The 23,289-nt window shown below is 42.9% G+C and overlaps 2 protein-coding genes across 5 annotated transcripts; one reads left to right on the plus strand and one right to left on the minus strand.

Moving 5' to 3' along the window:
• The first annotated feature begins 10,606 nt into the window (after nucleotides 1–10,606).
• On the plus strand, nucleotides 10,607–17,392 carry LOC127325816 (probable starch synthase 4, chloroplastic/amyloplastic). The gene is made up of 16 exons (XM_051352636.2): nucleotides 10,607–11,067; nucleotides 11,482–11,587; nucleotides 11,966–12,041; nucleotides 12,144–13,077; nucleotides 13,156–13,207; nucleotides 13,905–14,027; nucleotides 14,102–14,177; nucleotides 14,258–14,442; nucleotides 14,563–14,754; nucleotides 14,846–14,914; nucleotides 15,335–15,544; nucleotides 15,859–15,984; nucleotides 16,226–16,375; nucleotides 16,505–16,566; nucleotides 16,656–16,731; nucleotides 16,832–17,392. Exons 1-16 carry the CDS (start codon nucleotides 10,946–10,948, stop codon nucleotides 17,000–17,002), a joined length of 2,730 nt encoding a protein of 909 aa, XP_051208596.1. The 5' UTR covers nucleotides 10,607–10,945; the 3' UTR covers nucleotides 17,003–17,392.
• Nucleotides 17,393–17,495: 103 nt separating this feature from the next.
• Nucleotides 17,496–22,886, minus strand: LOC127325825 (glycerophosphodiester phosphodiesterase GDPDL7). 4 transcript variants are annotated; one of them, XM_051352656.2, is made up of 10 exons: nucleotides 22,536–22,886; nucleotides 21,539–21,658; nucleotides 21,072–21,371; nucleotides 20,421–20,533; nucleotides 19,826–20,327; nucleotides 19,612–19,668; nucleotides 19,226–19,513; nucleotides 19,009–19,148; nucleotides 18,438–18,921; nucleotides 17,496–18,079 (listed from the first exon to the last, which is right to left on the minus strand). In XM_051352656.2, the coding sequence occupies exons 2-10, from the start codon at nucleotides 21,636–21,638 to the stop codon at nucleotides 17,838–17,840; spliced, it is 2,226 nt and encodes a 741-aa protein (XP_051208616.1). In that variant the 5' UTR covers nucleotides 21,639–21,658; nucleotides 22,536–22,886; the 3' UTR covers nucleotides 17,496–17,837. The 4 variants fall into 4 exon arrangements, with proteins under 4 accessions (XP_051208616.1, XP_051208634.1, XP_051208625.1 ...); XM_051352674.2 differs by lacking the exon at nucleotides 22,536–22,886 and adding an exon at nucleotides 22,305–22,433; XM_051352665.2 differs by lacking the exon at nucleotides 22,536–22,886 and adding an exon at nucleotides 21,790–22,092.
• Nucleotides 22,887–23,289: the final 403 nt, after the last annotated feature.

The following is a 23,289-nucleotide window of genomic DNA, read 5'->3' on the forward strand; positions in this document are numbered from 1 at the left end:
ATGGCGGAGTAGTGGTGATGACGTTTCGTTGAGGAGGCGAGGATTCTTCTCCTTCAACTAGCGTATCCGAGGCAAGTAAAGTATGTGACGTGCTCGTCCGAGGAGCCACGTCAAAAGTTGGTACTTCTTCCTCATCATCGCTGATTAAAAATCGACAGCATAAAAAGCAAGACAAGACAAAAAGTTCGAGTACAGAAATAAGGAGAAATCAAAATGACTTACGAGCTGACGAGGGATTCAAGATAAGGATCATAAGCTGCCTTCTGACGTGAAGGATCAACTTCTTCGGCCTTGGAAGTGCCGGAATCTTCGACGTCATTCCTCTTCCTTTTGCCTTTTGGAGAAACAGCGGGAGGAGGAGATTGTGCCGATGCAGTACCTTCGGAAGTACCCGCAGATTTTCGAGAATCCACGGGTTCATTCACAAAGGATGGAGCTTCTTGATTGTCATCAGTGACAATGGCCCTTTCTTCGACTTCTCCACCCTCAGGAAGAGGAGGAAGCGAGACAAGGTCTGGATGATTCTGTGCAAAATAAAATAGGGAAGAGACATCAGAAAAGAAGTTACAAAAAAGTTAGCACAACAACAACAAGATAATAGACAGAGATTACCTGGGGAAGTGGATTGGCGGCGCTGAATGGTTTTACACGACAAGAAGCAGGGACAGGATCCTTTTTGCTGAGAGATGAGATTTTTTGGACAAGCTTTTCCAAGTCTTTGACCTCCAAATCCACCGACAGCCGATCTACATCCTCGTTGCCAGCATATCTCCATAAAGGATATTTGCGAGCCTGAAGCGGCTGCACTCTAGTCCTAAGAAAATATGCAGTAATTTGGATACCCGATAACTCTTTGCCGCGAGTATTTTGCAACTCGTGGATACGAGCCATCAAGTTTTCCGTCGACGCCCTTTCTTCTTCGGTGGCCTCCGCGTCCCAGGAGCGGCGGCGAAAATTTTTCTCGGTACCATCAAAAGGAGGGATGTTGTCCTCTGCACATCCATGGTTCTCCTCCTGAATGTACAACCACTTCTTGCGCCATCCTTGAACTGAGTCAGGAAGCTTGACGTCGAAGTAGTCAACGGTGGGTCGAACAGAAATCACAATGCTGCCTATATTATAGGCGACATTGGGCGAGCCATTACGGCGGCAGAAGAATATGCGCTTCCAAAGCGCCCAGTTAGGCTGGACGCCAAGGAAGGCCTCGCACAGAGTGATGAAAATAGAAATATGGAGGATTGAATTTGGCGTAAGGTGGTGGAGTTGCAGACCGTAGATAAAAAGAAGTCCACGAAGAAAAGGATGAATGGGGGCGGAAAGACCGCGGATGAGGTGGTCGACAAAACTTACCCGGTACCCCATTGGAGGGGTTGGGTCGCTTTCTTCACTGGGGAAGCGCAATGCCTGGGGTTTCTTGCTGATCCCCAGCTTCCTCAGCATGTTGACGTCCTGAGCGGAAATCTTCGATCTTTCCCACTCCGCCGTTCCAAGATCCACGACGGCCATGGAGGACTCCGGCGTGCTATGCCTTGTCAAGCGACGAGGTGGCATCAACAATGGCGCAGGATTCGCAGCAGGGAGGCAAAGAGCTTAGGAAGCTGTGGATCGCAGGAGAAATTTGCAGCTGAGAAAAGGAGGACGGCGCGAGCGGAAGTGCCCAAGGAGGAAGAAGATGAACTTATATAGGGGTGCGGTGAAGCGACGAACCGTTGGATAAGGAAAATGTGTGACAGATGATAGCCACGTGGCATCAAGGGTAAAAAAGTAATTCAACGTTGCGGAAGTTACGGTGCGTGCGCCAGAAAAAGCGGAGGACGTGTGTCCCCCACTTGCACGACGTGTCAAGATAGTGGATTAATTGGGCCCGCATGGCAGCGAGAAAAGGCTTGTCGCAAATTTTTGACAGGCAGTCGTGGCTATCATCAGCAACAACGTCATCTTGACAGAAGAAAAACTTCGACTCGACAGCTTCATAAAAAACGACACGGAAAAATAATGATTGAGCCTTTGATCAAATACAAGTTTCTGATCAAATGCTCGGGGGCTACTTTGGAAAAAAGAAAAAAAATCTAGAAAGACAAAATAGAAATGGCGTGAGCCTATGACCAAATACAAATATTTGTTCATAGCCTCGGGGGCTACTCCCATCGGGAACGCTGTTCGCGTGCCCGATGAAATTATAAAAGAAAGAAAGAAAGAGAAAAAAGAAAGATAGAAGAGCAAAAGAGTATATTTCGAGTTATAATTAACTCTACATATACTCCCATCGGGAGAGCCATATAAGTCATCTTTGACTCGATAAAATGTGCTATTCAAACAGCCGAAAAAGCACTCGACAATATATTCTCAGAACGCCGAAGTTGCGATCAATTTCTGAATGCCGCAAGTTTGCGAAGGTAAGACCCCAGATCCGTTCTGCTGGGCGTGGCATCGCCGAAGACTGCGCTCTGCTACTTTTATCCGTATGAACAGATACGAAGAAAAATCCTAACGGACGCGTTAGGTACCCGATAAACTTTACTGGGACTCGACAGAATGGTAAGACCTTAAGCGGCACCTGTCGAAGTTTACACCGGTATCCCGAGATCATGTCCAGGGACGTGATTTTGAAGCAGGTTTTTGCGGATTGCCACTAGAGCAGTTAACTAGTACCTGATCCGTCAGATGAACTAGCCCCAATTACCATTATCCCTGTACAATATAGATGTCAATGAGGAAAAATATAGAAAAGTTAAAGCTGTCGAATAAAAATAAACAGTGGAGATTTTCCTTGACCCTACGATTCAAGCAAAATCTCGGGGGCTACTGACATAGGCATCCCAAATGGGCCTGCCGAAGATAGTACCCGGGGTTTACTGAAGGCCCATTACCCGAAGAATAAGAAGATTCGGAAGCCCAAGATGTTATTAAGGAAAGCTAGAATTGTAATAGGAAGTGTTGTTTGTAATCTTGCGGGATGAGTTAGAAACCGTCCCGGACTCTGTAACTTGTACAACACGAATCCCTCGGCTCCGCCTCCTATATAAAGGAGGAGTCGAGGGACGAAGAGGGCATCGAATCATTGTTTACAAACCCTAGTTTTCATAATCGTCGAGTACTTTTCGGCTGAAACCTTCGAGATCTACTTACCCTCTACTTCTAACTAAACCCTAGCCTACAATCCATAGGCATTGACAAGTTGATACCTTGTCACCCACCCTCCCGCCGCCGAAGCGGCTGCCGGAGGGAGAGGGAACCGGCGAAATCGTCGGCGGCGAGGTGGATTGGACGGCTGGCTCACAAATCACCTCTCTGGAGCAGCGAGAGGATAAGGTCCTAGACATAACATATTGTATCTATTTCTATCCTCCAATTTTTCGAAATGGGAGCCACGCCCCAGCCTCTGCATCAATAGATGCACACGGCCGTGTTTTTTATTGCAACGTACGAGTATATAATTCAATTATTACAATCATGGATCCACTAAGGTTGAAACAAAAATCAACCACAGAAAAATGATAAAGATTGGACCGCTAAACATTTGCAATTCTATTGATGTGCCTCCAACCAGTAGCCTGGAAGAAGAAATCCTGGACAACCATCAAGAGTCGGTTAGATCCAGCAACCACGTCTCCCCTTTGGTCCTCCGGGAGCAACAGAGTCCATTGCTGAATCCAATGCACAGCTCGTCGAATAACCTGCAAAAAATTAGTTTCCTTTTGTTTGTTAAACACAAGATCATTTTTGCTTGTCCAAATAGCCCAACATAATGCTGACACACCCATCCGTATGTTAGCTTTATCCATTTTAGGCACACCATTCAACCAATTACCAAACATATTAGTAATATTAGAAGGAGGCGGGATGTTGTATGTCAAATAAATCATTTTCCAAATAATTTTTGCAAAAGGGCAAGCAAGGAACAAATGTTCACAAGTCTCATTGGAATCACAAAAGCAACACTTTTGACACCCATTCCAATTTCTTTTTGCCAAGTTATCCTTAGTTAAAAGAATTTTATTATTAAGAAACCACATGAAGATTTTAATTTTCAAAGGAATTTTAAGTTTCCATAAGTACCTACGAAGAAATCTCGTGTGACCATTCATCAAATCCAAATAGTAAGATTTTACTGTGAAAATTCCAGATTCCATCACCTTCCAAACAAACTTATTCGCCTCATCAGATAAGTTGACTGCCATCAAGCGCTGGCATAAGTGTAACCATTCATTCCATTTGTGATCATTCAAACCTCTCCTAAAACATATATTAAGAGGTGTCTGAGCTAGAACAGTTGCCACCAAAACATTTTTGTGTTGGACAATGTTATATAGCGATGGATATTGTTGTGCAAGTGGTAAATCACCCAACCATGCATCTTCTAAGAAGCGCACACTTAAGCCATTTCCAATCCGGAAATATCCTCTATTGAAAAAATCTTGTTTCACACGCATGACACCTTTCCAGAAAGGGGAATCAGTGGGCTTAGTTTCAACTTGTGTAAGAGTTTTATTCTGAAGATATTTGTTATGTAGCAATTGTTGCCATATACCTTGTTCCGACATAAGTTTAAACAACCATTTACTGAGTAAACATTTGTTTTTAAGTTCAAGCACCTCAATACCAAGCCCCCCCCCCCCCGATCTTTTGGTCTACATAAAATGTTCCATTACTTAGACGGTATTTCTTTGTATTTCCATCTGATTGCCAAAAGAAGCTAGATCGGAAAAAATCTAGACGCTTCCTAACACCTTTCGGAATTTCTAAGAACGATAACATAAACATGGGAAGGCTTGTTAAAACTGAGTTGATAAGAACCAATCTGTCACCATATGAAAGCATTTTGCTTTTCCAACATCCAAGTTTGGAAGCAAAACGATTCTCAACAGGGTTCCATTCGGTATTACGAAGAACCCTGTGATGGATAGGTATACCAAGGTACCTAATCGGTAACGTCCCAGACTCACACCCAAGAGTTTGTTTATATTGGTGTTCCATGTCTTTGGCCTTACCAAAACAGAAAAGTTCACTTTTATGAAAGTTATTTTTTAGTCCCGATAGTTGTTCAAATATGCATGGAATAAGTTTCATATTCACCACCTTTTCAACGTCATGTTCCATAAATAATATTGTGTCATCGGCGTATTGAAGTATAGATACACCATCATCAACAAGATGAGGTAAAAGGCTTCCCACTAGCCCCTTCTGCCTAGCCCGAGAGATGAGAATAGCTAACATGTCAGCTATGATGTTAAATAATATAGGCGATAGAGGATCTCCCTGTCTCACTGCTTTTCTAGTTTAGAAGTTGTGTCCAACATCATCGTTGACTCTAATTCCAACACTCCCGCCTTGAACGTAATGTTTAATCCGTTCACACCAGACATGATCAAAACCTTTCATTCGCATCGCTTGTTGCAAAATGGCCACTTAACTTTATCATACACTTTTAAAAATCAATTTTGAAAAGTACTCCATCTAATTTTTTCCTGCGTAACTCATGAATGGACTTGTGGAGTACAACTACCCCTTCTAATATATGCCGACCAGTCATAAAAGCTGTCTGAGTTGGCCTTATCACTTTATGTGCCAAGTCAGATATTCGATTAGTAGCAACCTTAGTGAAAATTTTGAAACTAACATTCAGCAAGCAAATTGGTCTATATTGCTGAATTTGTACCGCATTCTCCTTTTTGGGAAGAAGAGTAATTACCTCAAAATTCAATTTAAACAATGGTAATTCACCTCTTTGAAAAGAGACAAAAGTGCCATTAGATCATCTTTAATCACTTCCCAAAAATGCTGATAGAACTCAGCTGGAAACCCATCAGGTCCAGGGGCTTTATTGTGTTCCATTTGCGAAATTGCCTCGTGTACTTCCTCAAGAGAGAAGTCAACGATCAAGAGGTTGTTTTCAACAGTGGATAATTGAGGAATATCCTCCACCCATTCCTCTATCATGGTGAAGTTATTTTTATCCAGGGCACCAAAAAGCTTTTTATAGTATTCAGTAATAAAAACTTTAAGGTTGTCATCACCTACAATGGTTCCTTCATCTTGTTCGAGTTGAAAAATCTTTTTTATTTTATTTTTCCCATTAGCAATCAAATGAAAAAAAATTAGTATTATTTCCCCCTTCCTGCACATATTTTACCTTAGCCCGTTGAGCCCATTTGGTCTCTTCATCACGCCTAAGTTTGTTCATTTTTTCATTCGCTATTTTCAACTCTTCTCTTTTCAAAGTAGACAATGGGATTGTTTCTGCTTTAACATCTAAAGTATCAAAAATACCTAATAGACGTTCCTTTTGTTTTCTATATTTGCCACTTAAGTTCTTTGCCCACCCTCTCAAAAACCGACGTAAGTGTCTTATCTTCTTTTGCCAAGTTTCAATAGGTGTGTTTCCAGGTAAAACTGCTGCCCATTCGGCCGCCACCATGTCATAAAAGCCATCTTGAAAGAGCCAAGATAATTCAAAAGAAAAATTGGCTTTATTTCCGAGATGAGGTTGATGACCAGAATCAATGAAGAGAGGCGTGTGGTCAGATCCGGAACGAGATAAAGCTCGCGCAGACACAAGCGAAAATTTATGTTCCCATTCTACACTAGCCAAGACACGGTCTAGCTTCTCATACGTCGGTATTTCCCTACGACTAGCCCATGTGAATTGACGTCCAGAGAGTGCAATTTCTCTTAAGTTAAGATTTTCGATAATCGCATTAAAAATAAAAGGCCAGCGAGGATTATCATTGCTTCTATCCTACAATGAGAATGATTACACTGAACATGGAGACTATAGTGTGCACATTGAGAAGTTGGATGTTTAGCCAACATTGCTAGATTGAACGTGTGGAGATCCTTGTAGCCTATACCTCTTTCCTTCTTCTACTCAGTCAAAATTTCCCAAGACAACCAATAAATTTTGTTCTCGTTGTCTTATTGAGCCCAAAAATACCTACAGATCATAGTGCACACCTTCTCACATGAATCTTTCATGAGATTAAACATGGACATGCCAAACGTTGGAATCGCGTGTGCATTTGCTTTTTATAAACAAATTCCTTCCCTTTGCGGGATACCATCTTCCCTTTCCACCCTTGGATTCGCTGCCATATTTTGTCCTTTAGATAGCTAAAGATTTTCACATTCGATCGTCCAACATACACCGGCAATCCCATTACCTTTCATTCCAACTCTCTCTATTCAAGCCAATTGGTTCATCATTTTTTATATTTCCCTTTTTTGTGTGTTTTTGTTGTGTTTTTTCTTGTGTAAAATAGATTCTCTCAAACTCTGACTCTAGAGCTTTCAACCTTTTATAAAGGTAAGTAGTGACTTGAGGTGGTCATCGGAATATGGGCTTTCAAGTTCCATTCGGGGGCTGCTAAGAATAATGGTATTTTCCATATTTATGGTAAAATTTATTTAAATATAACATTACAAAAAATTCTCTTCCAAATAAACTCTCTAAAATTTTGGGGGATGTCGATGTAGAGATAGCCAAGACTTGGCTTCTTCTTGTCCTCTGTTAGAATGTTAATTTCTTACTGTAGAGTTTCTAAGAACTAAATGCTAGCTCAGTGGCAAGGTTTGCGAAAGTGCAGCAAACCCATCCAGTTAAGTTCCAAGGGGGCGAATTGAACGGGATATTGTCTTGCGCGTATTAATACACTATTATCTATCTAACAATGTATAGCTAATAGAAGGAATCTTTTCCGGTTGGTCAACATTTTTTAACTATAGAGTTTCTAACTCGTACTAAGGGGTGAATATGCATGTTCCAAATAAATTTGTTCATGTTGTAATATAGGAGGTTCCGTCTGGTTACAAAATGCGGTATTTTCTATGCTTTCACTCCTGCATCGCACACTTATCAAAGTAGCCCAAAAGTTGGCTCGCAAAGCATGTTCTATTTGGACGTTCGCGGCGGGGCAGGCGGTGTCGAGCATAATGTGGGAAAAAGGTTGTATGCGTTGGGAAAAGTAGAGAGAAGCCGGTACGCATGGAGAAGGCACGCCATAAATCGTGTCACTGCCCTCTCGCCTCTCACTCCTTCATCTCACCTGCCCTCTCCGCTCCTCCTCTTCCTATTCTCTCGTCATCGACGGTTCCACTGCCACCGGTAGATCGAAGGAAATTGCTGCGAAGGCGAAGTAGAAGGCACTCGAAGACATGAGACAGGAGGACTTCATCGTATCGGATGTCGACACCATTTCTCTAATCCAGGCATAGCTCCTCGTGGTTCATCAATGATAGTAAGCTCTCAAACCACTCGAACACGGTCGGATATGCTTAGATCTGTGCTAGAAACCTTAGTTCTATGTGTAATCGTTGCATGGATGGCCGATTTGTTTGTTTTTTGCCGATTTAGATGGTCTATATGGGCTATGTCTGAATAAGTTTATATCTTATGTTCGTGCGACAACATATTAGCAAATCTACATGTTCATCCATTCGTAGAAGGGTTTAATTATGCCCGATATGGCCAGATTCAGTTTTTAGGGCTAGATCTACGCAATATTTGGGGTTTTTTTACTGTTCATGCCGATGAGATGAATGTAGCTCTTATTCTGGAAGGGATGTTCCTCCTCAACCTAGATTCATCATCGACCATGATTTGATCATGGCCTAGGTTTATGACGAACATCTCTTCCATGTAGATTACAATGGTGCTCTAGCAGAGGGAATGGATGTTTTATCGAACCTAGTACTATGATCATAAAGGATTGTTGACCATGCTATCAGATCAGTAGATCATCTTTTCCCTATGTTTATATGAGCCAGATTTTTTTGCACGTCTTTGCATTTATTTATCTGCATTGGCGAATGATTATACCATGGCACAAACCTAGCTAGGGAAGGGGTTAGTGAACCATGTACATTTATGCTAACATGTTTGCAGTGTACTATGTTCGCTTACTCCGTCCATAAGTTTATTATGGCCACTTCTATGAAATGAGGCAGATTTTTTTTGCATCTCATTGAACTTGATTTTGTACATTGGCCAATGATTATACCATGGAAAAATCATAGGGCAGTGGTAAGGGAACCATGTACATTTCTACTAACAAGAGTGTTTGCAGTGTACTAAGTTCGCTCAACCCTGCTCTGTGATTATATATGGCCAGTTCTATGAAATTAGGAAATCTATTACTTATGTATCATTTGACTGGTGATTAAAATGTCAACGATCTGTATCTACCTTGTGTTGTGTCCAAGAACAATTCTTGTACACCAACCTAGGTAGACACAGATTCATCTCGCTGGCTACTGTATGAGGTCTTACTATGATTGTTCATTTTTCTGCTCATCTTGTATGCTAATGATTAAAATGTGACCTCTCATTGGTCACCGGATGGTCCTTTGTGACCTTGAGCAGTGTTCAGTTACTAAATCATGTGCATTGCTTTTGGTTGATATGAGGCTCCAACTTGGCTTGCAATTGTGTTCTTAACACAACATGTACCTTCATGGATCCAACTTATGTTCATCAATTGGGTTGCTTTTGTGGCAGTGCTCCATGGCTGTTGCTGGTGTCCCTAACTTGGAAAAAGGGAGCTCCAACGCAGCTGCAGAAGGCAGCGCCCGCAAGAGGCCGAGGGGAAGGCCTGTGAAGGTGGGGCCACTTTTATGACGACGTTGGTCCAACCCATTCCGCCAAGGTTGTCATGTCACCTGGCCTGGAACTGTTGCCAATTTCTGAAGGCTTCAGACAGTACATTGGCAACGTCCCGAGGACCATTGTGCTGAAGACCAACACTGGCTGCTCATGGATGATCAAGCAAAGAGAAGTGGATGGAAAGATTTCCATGGATCAAGGTTGGACGGGATTTGCCATTGCTCACGAAATCAAGATCGGTTACTTCATGGCCTTCAAGGCGCTTAGGGGCGGTGCCTACAAGGTGACGATGTTTCCATGACTGAGATTGTGAAGAAGTGCCCACAACATGATCCAGCCCTGGCCATGATGGAAGAGCGAAATGTGTTACCGTCGTGTCCTGAACTTGTCGTTAGCGTCTTGTCCCGAACTTGGTATTTACCTTCATGCCTGAACTTGGTTCGTAACGTCGTGTCCTGAACTAGCTGTTACCATCTTACGCTATACTCGAGTACTTATGTTGTGTGATGTGCTATTTCGATGTGCTTGCTATTGGTATGGGTTGTTATCCTCACCCCTCAGGGAAGATGTTATCATACCTCGTCGTTATGCACGTAACCAAACACCTCTGTCTATTTCCTCCTGGCCTAAAACAACCGACCGATCGTTGTGTGTGTTTTCTCCCACGATGCGTAAATGAGCTTGTTGACATCCAAACTAGATGCAGAATATAATTTTGGACGTGGCACAGTCCATCATGGCATCATGGCTCTAGGGAGAAGAACTCCACATATGCCAAAAAATGCAAACAAGCCCTTAAATGGAGATGCTATTAACCTGTGGAAAAATGGGGAATAATCGGATCTTTAACAATCCAAAAAAGGTATTGACCGAGACAGTGACAGACTGACAGTGCTGCATGTACTTTGGCCACTAGACCCAAGGATGTGAAGTGTCCAGCTTACCAGATCAAGCTGGGCCGTCCGTTCCCCTTCGCTTCTCGTGCGAGTGAGCTACCTGGATCGGCTACCTCACGTTCGTCACGTGTGTGTGACCTGCACGAGCCGTTTCGTCCGACGAATAACACCGCGCCACCACCGCCCGCCGCCGACTGACTGCCGGCGCGGCCCCACGTCCCGCTCCTCGACGCGCGGCGGCCAGATAGCCCAATTCGTTCGGTCCTCCTCCTCCGCCCGCCTTCCCCGCCCGCGCGCGGAGCACAGGAAGGAAGAAGCACCCCCCGCCGCCCGCCACGACCACTCTTCCACCCCACTCCACTCTCTGCCACTTTCTTGCCCGCGGTGGCCGCTCCAAGCTCCGGCCCACATAGCAGCCATCCCTGCCCCGCCTCCACCTCCGCATATCCGTATGGCGTGCTCAACGGCGGCGGGCGTCGAGGCGACCGCCCTCCTGTCCCCCCGTCCCGCCACGTGTCCAGTCGCCGGGCGCCGCGTCGCCCAGTTCTGCCGGACTCGACACCGCAGCCTCAGGTACGTCGCCCTGCTTCGACAGCGTGCGTGCGCGCGCGTTTCTGTGCCCGCCCAGCGAGAGCCGGGCAGGTGTTTGCGTTGCTCGTCAGATTTACAGCGCTGGGAGTGGGAGGGATTCGTGTTGATCTGTCTGTCTAGTTTGGAGTAGTTACTAGGAAGCACAGGGGGGAGGAGCATTTGAGTGGGAAGAGTGCGAAATGCTGTGATCATGTTTGATAAATTCAAACATTGTGGGGGATCACAACTGTGAATCTTCGAACCTGTTGGAGACCAAATGTCGGCAACCTAATAACTTTGTTCTCTATGTTGGCAAAATGTCCGTCCTAACTCATGCTCTTCGATCATGATCAGATCATTGTAGACACGCTGCTACGAGTATGTCGAGCTAACCTGACTTTTGTTCGCTGGTTCTAGGGCGGCTGCGCAACGTCCCGGCCAGAAGAGCACAACCGGCGCGGACCCGCTTAATGGTGTTCAGAGCGACGAAGCAGCGGTTTCCACTGGCAAAGGACGACAAAGGGTATTGTAGCATATATACATATTACTTTACCAGTTTATTTGTTTCCAAATCCACTTGTCCGACCGCAGAGCTAGGCGACAATAGATGGGAATTCTTCTTTTTTGTTAAAAGTAATTAGGGGTCTTGGCTGCCAATGAAACACAACATACCTTACTCATATGAATTTATACCTTATCTGAACTTAGAAGATGTGAACTAGGTCCGTTACATTAATTTACTACAAAGTATTTTGTAAACCAAATAGCAGCCAGAAACGCGTGATTACAACAGAGTTAACATTTGCATCAATTTTACTCTGAAATATCCATTTTTTTTATTGTTTGCTCTTATTACTCTTGTTACTTTTAAGAGTTTCTAGGTTTGTGGTTTCCCCCACAGAACTACAGCGATGGAGATGGCATATCAAATCTTCAGCTGGAAGATCTGGTAGGAATGATACAGAACACCGAGAAAAGTAGGCAATTCCTTCCTTTTGAATATCCATACAGTTCCCTAAACTGCATCGAGTTCTAAGTATGTTCATAACAAACACTCATCTGGAATTTTATTTTGGTAGATATACTTCTTTTGAATCAAGCTCGTGTTCAGGCATTGGAACATGCTGATAAAATTCTTAAAGAAAAAGAAGCCTTGCAGAGGAAGATAAACATTTTAGAGACGAAGTTGTCAGAAGCAGATGCACAACATAAGCTTTCAGCTGAAGGGAATTCCAGTGACTCACAGCTAGTAATGGAGTTTGATGTTCTAAAGGAAGAGAATATTCTACTCAAGGAGGACATAGAATTCCTTAAAACAAAACTTATCGAGGTTGCCGAAACAGAGGAGAGTATATTCAAATTGGAGAAAGAGCGTGCTCTTTTAGATGCTTCCCTTAGGGAGCTGGAGTCTAGGTTTATAGCTGCCCAAGCAGATATGATGAAACTTGGTCCTAGGAAGTATGATGCCTGGTGGGAGAAAGTAGAAAAATTGGAAGACTTGCTTGAGACCACAGCAAACCAAGTAGAGCATGCTGCTTTGGTATTGGACCACAATCATGATCTGCAGGATAAGCTTGACAAATTAGACGAGTCACTGCAAGCAGCAAATATTTCAAAGTTCTCCTCTTATCTTGTTGATCTTTTGCAGCAAAAGGTAAAATCAGTTGAAGAACGCTTTCAAGCATGTAACCATGAAATGCATTCTCAAATTGAACTGTATGAGCACTCAATAGTCGAATTTCATGGTACTCTTAGCAAACTAATAGAGGAAAGTGAGAAAAGATCACTGGAGAATTTCACAGGAAACATGCCTTCGGAATTATGGAGCAGAATTTCCCTTTTGATTGATGGGTGGTTACTTGAAAAGAAAATATCTTACAATGATGCAAATACATTACGAGAAATGGTTCGGAAAAGGGACAGTCGTCTTCGCGAAGCGTACTTGTCTTGCAGAGATACCGAAAGCAGAGAAGTTATGGATAATTTTCTGAAGATGGCACTACCAGGAACCAGGTACTCTTTCTTCTTTGCTGAAATGAGAAAACATGTTTACAGAAAATATTTGGTATGTAATCTCTATGATTCATGCAGCTCTGGTTTGCACATTGCCCACATAGCAGCAGAGATGGCTCCTGTCGCAAAGGTGAGTTATAGTGTTAATTCAGCCTTTCATAAGTGCATTTGAAGTTTTGAATTTTATCTTTGGATAAGTCGCCACCTAGTATAACTACTATTTACAGAGCTTAGAGAGAACAATTTTTTGAAGTACAAATATTCTTGAACATAACAAAGTACAGTACTAATTTTTCCAGTTTTGCACGTAAACTTGAGCCTATCCTCATATCTTACATGTGAACAGTAAATCGCTATTTTCAAATATGGTTCTCCTCAGTTGTTCTCAGATAGGCCATGATGATCCAAGGGCTGATTCAAACCGTCGTAAACTGACACTGTTGAATGTGTGCTCTGATATGTAGCTTTTTACTGGTTGAAAAATGCTGCCTGTATGTTTTTTTTAGCTCATCAGTTATGATTCTGCAACCATGAACAGAAAATGAAGCTTGGTTATACTAAAGAGATGAAATATTGACTTAATGTTTCGACAAAGTTACAATATGCAAATAAACTGTCTAAAAAGTGCAGGTTTGTCAATTGATTATTTTCCTACAAGTTTCATTAGATCTATCTCTAACTGAATTATGAAAGTTGTTTCTTGGGATATTTGAAAGTACTGGTGCTGATACAATGACTTACTGTTTTGTAATCTTATATTTCTCCATTCTGATTAATTTGAACCATATTAGACATATGTTCTCTTGCTTATATGCATGATTGCTTAGGTTGGTGGCCTGGCGGATGTGATATCTGGCCTTGGGAAGGCACTTCAGAAAAAAGGGCATCTAGTAGAGATTATTCTTCCCAAATATGACTGCATGCAGGTTGACCAAGTTAGCAATCTTAAGGTATGTAGCAATGTTGCTTATTTATATGTCTGGTGGATCTGTTAGGGTAAGAATGCTATCATGTGATTGTGCAGGTTTTAGATGTTCTTGTGCAGTCCTACTTTGAAGGAAATATGTTCAACAACAAAATTTGGACAGGGACTGTTGAAGGTTATATACAATCAGCTCTCAGTTGTACCACTGTATCAACTTCTAGTCCGCATTGGCCTAACTAAAATTAGCATATGCAGGCCTACCTGTTTACTTTATCGAGCCAGAGCATCCGGCGAAGTTCTTTTGGAGGGCTCAGTACTACGGAGAGCATGATGACTTTAAACGTTTTTCGTACTTCAGCCGTGCGGCACTGGAATTACTTTACCAATCTGGGAAGAAAGTTGATATAATCCACTGCCATGACTGGCAAACTGCATTTGTGGTAATCGTCAAAGATCATTTGGTAGCATTGACTCATTGCCTACTGAACATTGATCTTACTTTCCTTGGCTGATTTACAAAGTTTAATGTGCTAACTTACCTTTAAAACTTTGAACTCTAGGCACCTCTTTATTGGGATGTATATGCCAATCTAGGCTTCAATTCAGCTAGAATTTGCTTCACTTGTCACAATTTTGAATATCAAGGAAGTGCTCCAGCTCGTGATTTAGCATGGTGTGGCCTTGATGTTGAGCACCTAGATAGACCAGACAGGATGCGGGACAACTCACATGGAAGAATAAATGTTGTTAAGGTATCATTTATGGCAAACTGTAGCAATAGATTTGGAACACAAACTTACTGCTGTGGTATCAATGATGCTGGTCTGGATTCATATTATTCAGGGTGCAATTGTGTATTCGAACATCGTGACAACTGTCTCACCAACATATGCACTAGAGGTTCGCTCGGAGGTAATTGTTCTTATGACCTTTTTGCATGTAAATTTCTTTGGCTATTTAGTTCCACTAGTAGCCTTCTACTTGTGAGATTCATGGGGGAGAATGGATAATTTATGAGCAAGCCACTCAAAATGGTTTATTGTTTGGAGGCAACTTTTCTGGAAGACGAAGGCTTGAAGTTGCACAGCAGGCATATTTACTGTTACCTTTGTTTTATCAGTAGTGCCAGACATAGTGATGCCCCTCCATGGACTGGACACTGAAGAGATGCTAGATAATTATTCATAAAAGCTTGAATACATGAGAATACCCTATTTAGCTATATTGAAATGCATATCCAAATAGGCCTCTCTAGGGCAAGTTCAATGTAATAGTTTCAGTTTGCAAGTAAAAAAATCCTGTTTTTGTTGATGATGCCCTTCTCCTGCCCAGGGTGGGCGTGGACTCCAAGATACACTTAAAGTACATTCCAGGAAATTTCTTGGGATACTTAATGGAATTGACACAGATACATGGAACCCTTCCACTGATAGGTATCTCAAGGTCCAGTATAATGCTAACGATCTCCAGGGAAAGGCAGCAAACAAAGCAGCCCTGAGAAAACAGCTAAACCTGGCTTCTGCATATCCTTCACAACCGCTGGTATGATTTTCAATCCTTGTAAGACCAGGTCTCAACGCCTGGTAAACTGGATATGTAAAGGTTCACCATGTGTCACTTTTCTTCATGGAGTAGTCTGTTAGCTATATGGTCCTGTGATTTATCATTAATATTTTTGTGGCATGGCCCATCTAGTCTGAAATTGAAATGAGGTACTTCTATACTATTTTTGATTTATTTTTTTCAGTTAGCCAGTGTCATTGTTTGATACCCTGCTGTGTACATTTCTATCCTTCCATTTGTCTGGGAAACTTGACACTGAATGTTAACTGCATAACTAAAATTTTCTCAAGCAGGTTGGTTGCATTACAAGACTAGTTCCTCAGAAGGGTGTACATCTCATCAGGCATGCAATATACAAAACGGCTGAATTGGGAGGACAGTTTGTCCTTCTGGGTTCAAGTCCAGTACCAGACATTCAAGTGCGTTTATCAGTTTATGTCACACAGTTTATTTCGTAGTATGATATCTGTGCAGACAATCTGATCAGACTTGATTCTCCAAAATAACAGATGAAAACACACTTCACTACCGCATGAACAATTTATTTATCACCGTAGTAACATGAGTCTGAAATAGTGTTTTTGTCGGTTACTTCTGTTAAGCACATCTGTGCCTATAGCTGGAACAGTGAACATATTCGCTTTTTTGTTTGTTTCACAGAGGGAGTTTGAAGGTATTGCAGAATATTTTCAGAACAACAACAATATCCGGCTGCTTTTGAAGTACGATGATGCTTTGTCTCATTGTATATATGCTGCATCTGACATGTTCATTGTTCCCTCTATATTTGAGCCATGTGGCCTCACTCAGGTGTGCATTCTTTCTGTGCTTAGATGATCACTTTACTAGAAGTAATTAAGCAAGCGCAATTCTGACCTCTCTCACTTCTATTTGATATTTGATGTGTGACCTCTGATTAGCAATTCTGACATTCCACAGATGATAGCTATGAGATATGGTTCCGTGCCAATTGTTCGAAAAACTGGTGGATTGAATGATAGGTAAATAGTGAACCGACTGTTCCTCCAAATATAGTGGTCTCATTCAATCAATCAAGTAACAAGTATGATTTTTTTTTTTTTGGTTTCAGTGTGTTTGACTTTGATGATGAAGCAATTCCTATGGAAGTGCGAAATGGCTTTACATTTGTCAAGGCCGACGAGCAGGTGGGCCTTGTTTCTGTGTGCATAGCGTAAAAAAGGGAAAGTGTGATTGATGATACCTGGTGTGCAGAACACTGATTTGGGTGTTCATTAATTGTGACAGGGACTAAGCGGCGCGATGGAAAGGGCGTTCAACTGCTACACAAGAAAACCTGAGGTCTGGAAACAGTTGGTGCAGAAAGACATGAGGATAGATTTCAGCTGGGACACTTCAGCTTCGCAGTACGAAGACATCTATCAAAAGGCAGCGGCTCGAGCGAGGGCAGCAGCTTGATGAGCACGGAGAGCGCATGTTTCGTGAAGCCTACATACATGCCCTTCTTCTCCCCGGCCCGGCCCTTGGCTACAAATGCTCATTTGCTGATAGGATCAGGGATCAGAATCATATAGGAAGTTGGATGCTCTTGACGCACATTTCCTTGGTGGCAGCCAATGTGACCTATGCCTGGCAATACATTAAGGTGTCTACTGAGGCACACAGAACGCAAAGGCGGAAGCAGGCGTTGACCATCTATCACGGATATGATGAAACTGATAAGTTTGTAGCACGTGCACTGGTGTTGGCATAAATTGGTGTAAATTATGAACTGTACATGTGCTGTGTGCATAGTCGTACTATTCCCGAGGAAGAAATCTTATGGTCCATGAGATGACAGCAGCGATAGATCCAGAGACCTGCCCGCCTGGGACCAGCATCTGTTTGAAAATATACCAGTAGCATAGCATGCTGGTGGATGAAAAAAAAATCTTTCGGAAACAAATGAATATTGGACGAGATGTAACTGCGAATTTCTTGCGAAAACAAAGTAGAATTACAAATGTTCCAGCACTTTGTAGACTCTGTTCCGCTAGGGCTTGACAAAATTAAGCTACCTTGAATATATGTAAGAATCTGGTGAATTGCTGCTGGCGATGTTCAACCCAACTTTTGGGTGGACAACATAATCCTCATTTATAGTTGTTCAGACTTGCTTCTCGTGCTGCGTAACTAGTGCATTCCGCTATGTAATGTACAACAAAGTACCAGCAGTAAATTTCACAAAAAAAGGTGTGTTACTGATATTACCAAACGGAGGCAAGCGTATCTGCAGACTTGGTCTCTTGACATTTCACCCGTCGGTAGCCATGGTGTACTCGCCCTTGGGAGGCATTCGGCAGCGGAAGGTCCGGAACATGGGCTCCTTGGGGCACAGCGGCAGCGGCTGGTGATGAACATCTTCAGGTTCGAGCACGGGTGCTGGAGGGGGCGCCGGAGGAAGTCCATATGAAGCCATTCTGACCAAAGTACCGACCTCCGCGGGGCTAATTGTGTAGTAGCTCATATTCTGCTCCATGTCGCTACACGGGCTCCCTGCGATTCATCCACCCAAGAGTTCAGAATATTGGCCAACACTTTGTGAAATTCCTATTTTTAGCACTAAATTTTGCAAGTCATGTCAAATATTTTCACGGCTTTTTAGAATGGGAAGAAAAAATAGGAGAGAATATATGAGGGAGATCCAAGTGGGTGGATAAGGCTGGTGGAGGTTATGCTAAGAAGCTCTTTGGTGTGGCTGCAATCTGAAACAGTTAACAGAACATTTCATTTTCATAGTCTTTTAGTTTGAAAGGGATTTCAAGTTTTTGAATTTTGAAAAATAACAGGATCCATGCAGCCCAAGCTCCATTTGTGGTTTCCCTTTCATCATAGTGTTGATCAATCCACTTACTGAAGTATGCAGCTGCAGTGGCAGGGAAGTCGGTGATAAGCCCGTCAGCGGGTACCGCCCACGTGTCTGTAGCTATCTCCTTCATCGGATCGGCCCAGTAGTCAAACGCAAGGCTCATGAACTCATTTTTGAGAACGCCGACGTACACTTCTATTTTGGCAGCATGCAGCCTATCAACCAAGGCATGAGTGAACCCTGTCAGATAGAAGCCATCGACTTGTACGGCTGAGCTGCGTCTGAGCTTCACCGCGTTCGCCATCTCCGAGATCTCAACCACCGAAGGCTTCGAAATATCGGTGATGTCAAATTCGATCTCGTAGACCCGCTTGAACTTGGGGAACTTCTTGAACGCTGAAAGCACCGGTGGGTCCTCTGACTGTATAAGCACGACCTGTTTGGTCTCCTTGTCGTAGCCAAACTTGGTCAGTGCAGTTGAGACTGCACCTACCACATCAAGACCTCTGGTTGCAAGGTATGCAGCACCCTGCACTCGATCGGTTATACAACACCTCTCTTCAGTTCAACAGAACGGCAACACGAGCGAGCAAATGATATGTCGAAAGTAGGATACCTCTATGCCGATCAGTATACCAGAAATATTGCTGGCTTTCGCATAATCAAGGAATGCGGCCAATGTCATGAATTTGCCAGCGTTCTTCGCAGCAGGATTTCTATCCATGGCTGATTCTGAGAATGGACCGATAAGGTTGGCTGGACAAAAACATGTGTTAGTTCATGCAAATCCGTGGAAGCAAGAAACAAAGAATATATGTTTTTCCCCCCCGCACGTTTTAAGGTTTGGATCTCGTTCCATGAGAGATCAAATGAGAAAATGCCAGATTTGTTCTGTATTTCATCCACATTTGTCATTTTCCCCAAGAAAGTTGTAGCTGCTGTTGTGCTGCCGTTGAGATCTGAAGAGCCCAGGCAGAAGGCGACTCCATCTTTTGACATACGGACCCAGCAATCTATTATGTCCGCACCATCTTTCACCGCTTGTTGGTAGGCAAGGTCCGTGCTGCCTGGGAAGACACCGCTTGCACCATCGTGGGTTATGATCAGTGGCCTGCTTCCATCTGATTGAGTAGATGAATAATCAGTGCGTATTATTGTAGGATGATGATAGTAGGATAACAAAGTGGGCATGTGAAGCAGAACAAAATTGATAGCTCACCTGTAGTTTCATTTCCAATAGAAGCAAGAGCATTGCCCTTGGTATGTGCCAGGCATGCTGTAAACAAATATTATTATCAAGATGTTATAAAGGAATTTTAAAAAAAAAAGAGCTAAGTCACATGTGTATGTTGCTATCATGTAAAGAGAAACATTTCCAATTTTCATGGACACCCATTCAGTTTTAGATGGCATGTATGCTTCTTCGTTCTTACCTATGGCTCCTGATGCAGTGGGCGGGTAGTCAGTTAAAAAACCGTCGACTGAGAAGTCTGAATTGTCTATGAAATTCAAGTATTCCGCATTGGGGTCATAGCTGTAGTTGTGACTCATACAGGCATCATCATTGGCAAATCCAGATGCATACACTTCCAGCCCAAGGGCATGTGCATCTTTGACCAAACTGGTAGACGGCTCCAAGTACCCATTCTTATTCATTGGCCAAATATATTGCTTGGGGACAAGAATCCCTGATGCAAAGGCCTTGATGGCTTGCAGGTCTTTCAGAAGTTCTCCATATGTTATCTTGGTCGTAGGCTCAACAAGGTCTTCAGTGAGAAACCGAAAAATTATCTTAGTATTGTTTCTGAGCTTCCCAGCGAGACTTTTCAATAACGCAACTTCTGGCGAGGACACCCAAGTGACAGGAAATTCTTTTGGCATTCCTACTATGTAATCTTCGCTACTTAATCCGTGCTCCCGAAAAAATGAATCATACTAAAGAAAATACGAACTTGTATCAGATAGAGAACATGGAGCGGTACAAAGAGAGCCTTGGTGAATCTGTGAATGTCAGTGAAACCAACTTACCTCCACATTGACCCAAATTTCATGAGGCTTAACAGTTCTAACCACATTGTCAAGTGACATCAAATACGGTCCGCCGTCAAATATTGGACTGCGAGAAGGAGTATTCTGAATCACTGAGGGACGATCAAACCACAGACAGGTCAATATTTCGCAGCAAGTGAAAAGAAAGATGAAAAAAAACATAACCTATATGGAAAACCATGAATGAGTTGCAAAGATTGATTTGAAAAAAGTTCATTCCAAATGATGTCCGTTGTTACAGGGGTGGAAGGCAATTTGCCAAAAAGTTCTTGGCTTGATTTCTCATAGGGTTAAACCCCATGGCTCACTTCCTCGTGTGGATAAATTCTTCTTAAAAGTTTCGGCTAACATTTTTGAGGTTGTTTCTCCCTGTGGTCTTGTAAATAGCCATGTAAATATTCTTTGTGCCTTGTTTTCGTATAGCACCGCAGGTAGTAAATTCACGATGCTTCATATATATAGAATAAACTACTGTATGGGACTCCCCTATGGTCTCATGGTAAAAATATGGAAGAAAATTATGATTTCTCTTTTGCAATTGCTAGCTTCATCATGGAGCACAGTAAAGTACTACTTTAAAAAAGTTACGGTCTGAATTTTCAAGATATACAAAAGTTGTTTTCTGCTTACAGCCAATCTGATGTAGCTCCTCCGATTTGAAGTCCACAGAGAACCATCCTTGAACATCTTGTCCGTTCACTTGGTAAGTCGAGCCCCTGGAAGCGAAGTCCTTCATCCTAGCAATCTCTGTGCTATTGTCAAGTTTCAAGTTGCTTATGCAGAAGCCCACACCATCACTGGAAAATTGCAGGTCGCAGAACAGGACCACGTCAGGCACGCTATAGGCCACTGCGTAGCTGAATGCAATGGCGCTTGAATCGGGAAATAAGCCAGAGAACCCCCCACGAGCAATGACTCGAGGACGGCGACCTATAGGGCAGTACTAGAGAGATTAGCAGCATGGCAGACAGACCAGAATATGCAAGCTGAAAGAACATGTTCAACTTCTTCTAGCACAATAGACACGCTTTACGTGTATTTGAGAGAAAGAAAAATTTGCAAATTCACAACTCAGCAATAAGAGGCGAGATGCTTACCGTTCAGTGTCAACCATTCCCCTGCTGGAGGATCTAAAGCAGCATTGGCTCCATGAAGAAGTAAGAGGATCAAGAACGCAAGAGGATATCTTGCTCCCATTCAGGTTAGAAACGAGCACCCTGTTGCATCACACAAATACCTTTGTGAGCTCCATACAAACATACGTTCACACAGATGCAACATAGATGAATCTCTGGCTTTTCAAGAATCAATTCAGACAATAATCAGAGAGGCACAAATAGTTGGGTACCAACGTCTCACCGAAGCTTTTGGGAAAAATTCAGGCTTCAAACGTAAGCCTAATGGAGCAAGTTTTGAGGAAAGGGATCTATCTCCCAGGCTAGAGGAAGTAAATTGCGGAGAGGAGGCAAGGCATGCATGCAAGGTCTCTAAATCAGACTGTGGAGTGGAGGCAAAAGGGGAGGCCCAAGACAAGGCGAAAAGCTTCTAAAATTAGGAGCCTCCCAATAGACGGATACCATTTGACACGGGTGATGGATGATCTCACTTCAGTGGTGAGTCTCTTCTCCACCTGAACGGTGAGAAAAGCTTGCCTTAAAAAGGAAAAATAGACAGAGATAATTTTCTTTCCATACCATTATTTTTTCGGTTTTGCTAATTCTTTGTTACAGTAGTTCTCAGTTTGATTTGATCTGTGCACGATTTCACTTTCTTTTTTGAAGTCCAAGAACAGAAGCTACGTGCATAAATTATTAGGACACAGTGAACATATCTTTTTTTTAGAAACAGAGCTTTACATACTACCATTATTACTAGAGAGAAACTTCATCAAAGGATCCTAGATTATATATCCTGGACATATTCAGTGTCTTTTCTGTGCGCCCTTGCTGGATCTGCAGAGCTATTTATAAATCATACCCGCCTATGTTCAGATTATAACATGGTGCAGCACATGATTTTTAAGAAACCCAGCGATGAACAGCAAAAACTAGTAACAGAAACATAAAAAGTGAGCACTGGATCTGAGGCATTGACCTTTGTACGCTTCCTCCCATTTCCCAGACAACGGCAAAATCTGACCATTGTACACATATGTTCAGATTATAACATGGTGCGCCCGAGATGGGTCGAGCACGTACAATGGAGGAGAGAAGTAGCAGGAGGATGTAGGATTGCCCCTACGGGAGTAATGGATGGGGAGGCGGGGGCGCCCGCACATAGGAGACCGCTGAGAGGAGCGCCGTGGCACGCGCCATTGCTGGGGATGGTGGCGGATGTGGGGGGCACGGGCGGGAGGGCGGATGCGGAGAGAAACGGGAGGATGCACTGCCATTGGATTCTGGCCGCCGGCAGGCGGGGCGAATGCGGCGGCGAGTGATGCCGGCAGTCGCCGGATTAATTACTGTAAAAAAAATTGGTTGAGTTCTTGCCAAACGTTGATAATCTCAAACCCTAATCCATCAACCATAAGATTAGAATAGAAAATCCATATAGCTATAACATAATAATAATAATAATACATTCGACGATGGTTTAATTAATGGCATTAGTTCAACATTACAGCTTTTTTTTGTTCCTTGTTAAACATTATTTACCAAACTTATCTTTCACAAATCTAAAGTTTAGAGTTGGTGATGAGCTCACTCTCCCACCATTCCACCAATACTATACATAATACTGTACTATAGACAGAACCAACGTCCTACAAAGGGTTTGAATAACCAATTTGAATCCACATTGCACCCTCCACCACCCTACCCCTATGAGCACATCTGAGAGACTTGTGTCA

This window comes from Lolium perenne, chromosome 1, assembly GCF_019359855.2.
Source record: "Lolium perenne isolate Kyuss_39 chromosome 1, Kyuss_2.0, whole genome shotgun sequence".
Classification (NCBI taxonomy): domain Eukaryota; kingdom Viridiplantae; phylum Streptophyta; class Magnoliopsida; order Poales; family Poaceae; genus Lolium; species Lolium perenne.

Coding starts and splice junctions, on each gene's coding strand:
- LOC127325816 (XM_051352636.2), top strand. CDS start 10,946: ATGGCGTGCTCAACGGCGGCGGGCGTCGAGGCGACCGCCCTCCTGTCC. Junction 11,068..11,481: donor ACTCGACACCGCAGCCTCAG/GTACGTCGCCCT, acceptor CGCTGGTTCTAG/GGCGGCTGCGCAACGTCCCG. Junction 11,588..11,965: donor CTGGCAAAGGACGACAAAGG/GTATTGTAGCAT, acceptor TTTCCCCCACAG/AACTACAGCGATGGAGATGG.
- LOC127325825 (XM_051352656.2), bottom strand. CDS start 21,638: ATGGGAGCAAGATATCCTCTTGCGTTCTTGATCCTCTTACTTCTTCAT. Junction 20,328..20,420: donor AAATTTGGGTCAATGTGGAG/GTAAGTTGGTTT, acceptor TATTTTCTTTAG/TATGATTCATTTTTTCGGGA. Junction 19,669..19,825: donor CACTGCATCAGGAGCCATAG/GTAAGAACGAAG, acceptor ATTTGTTTACAG/CATGCCTGGCACATACCAAG.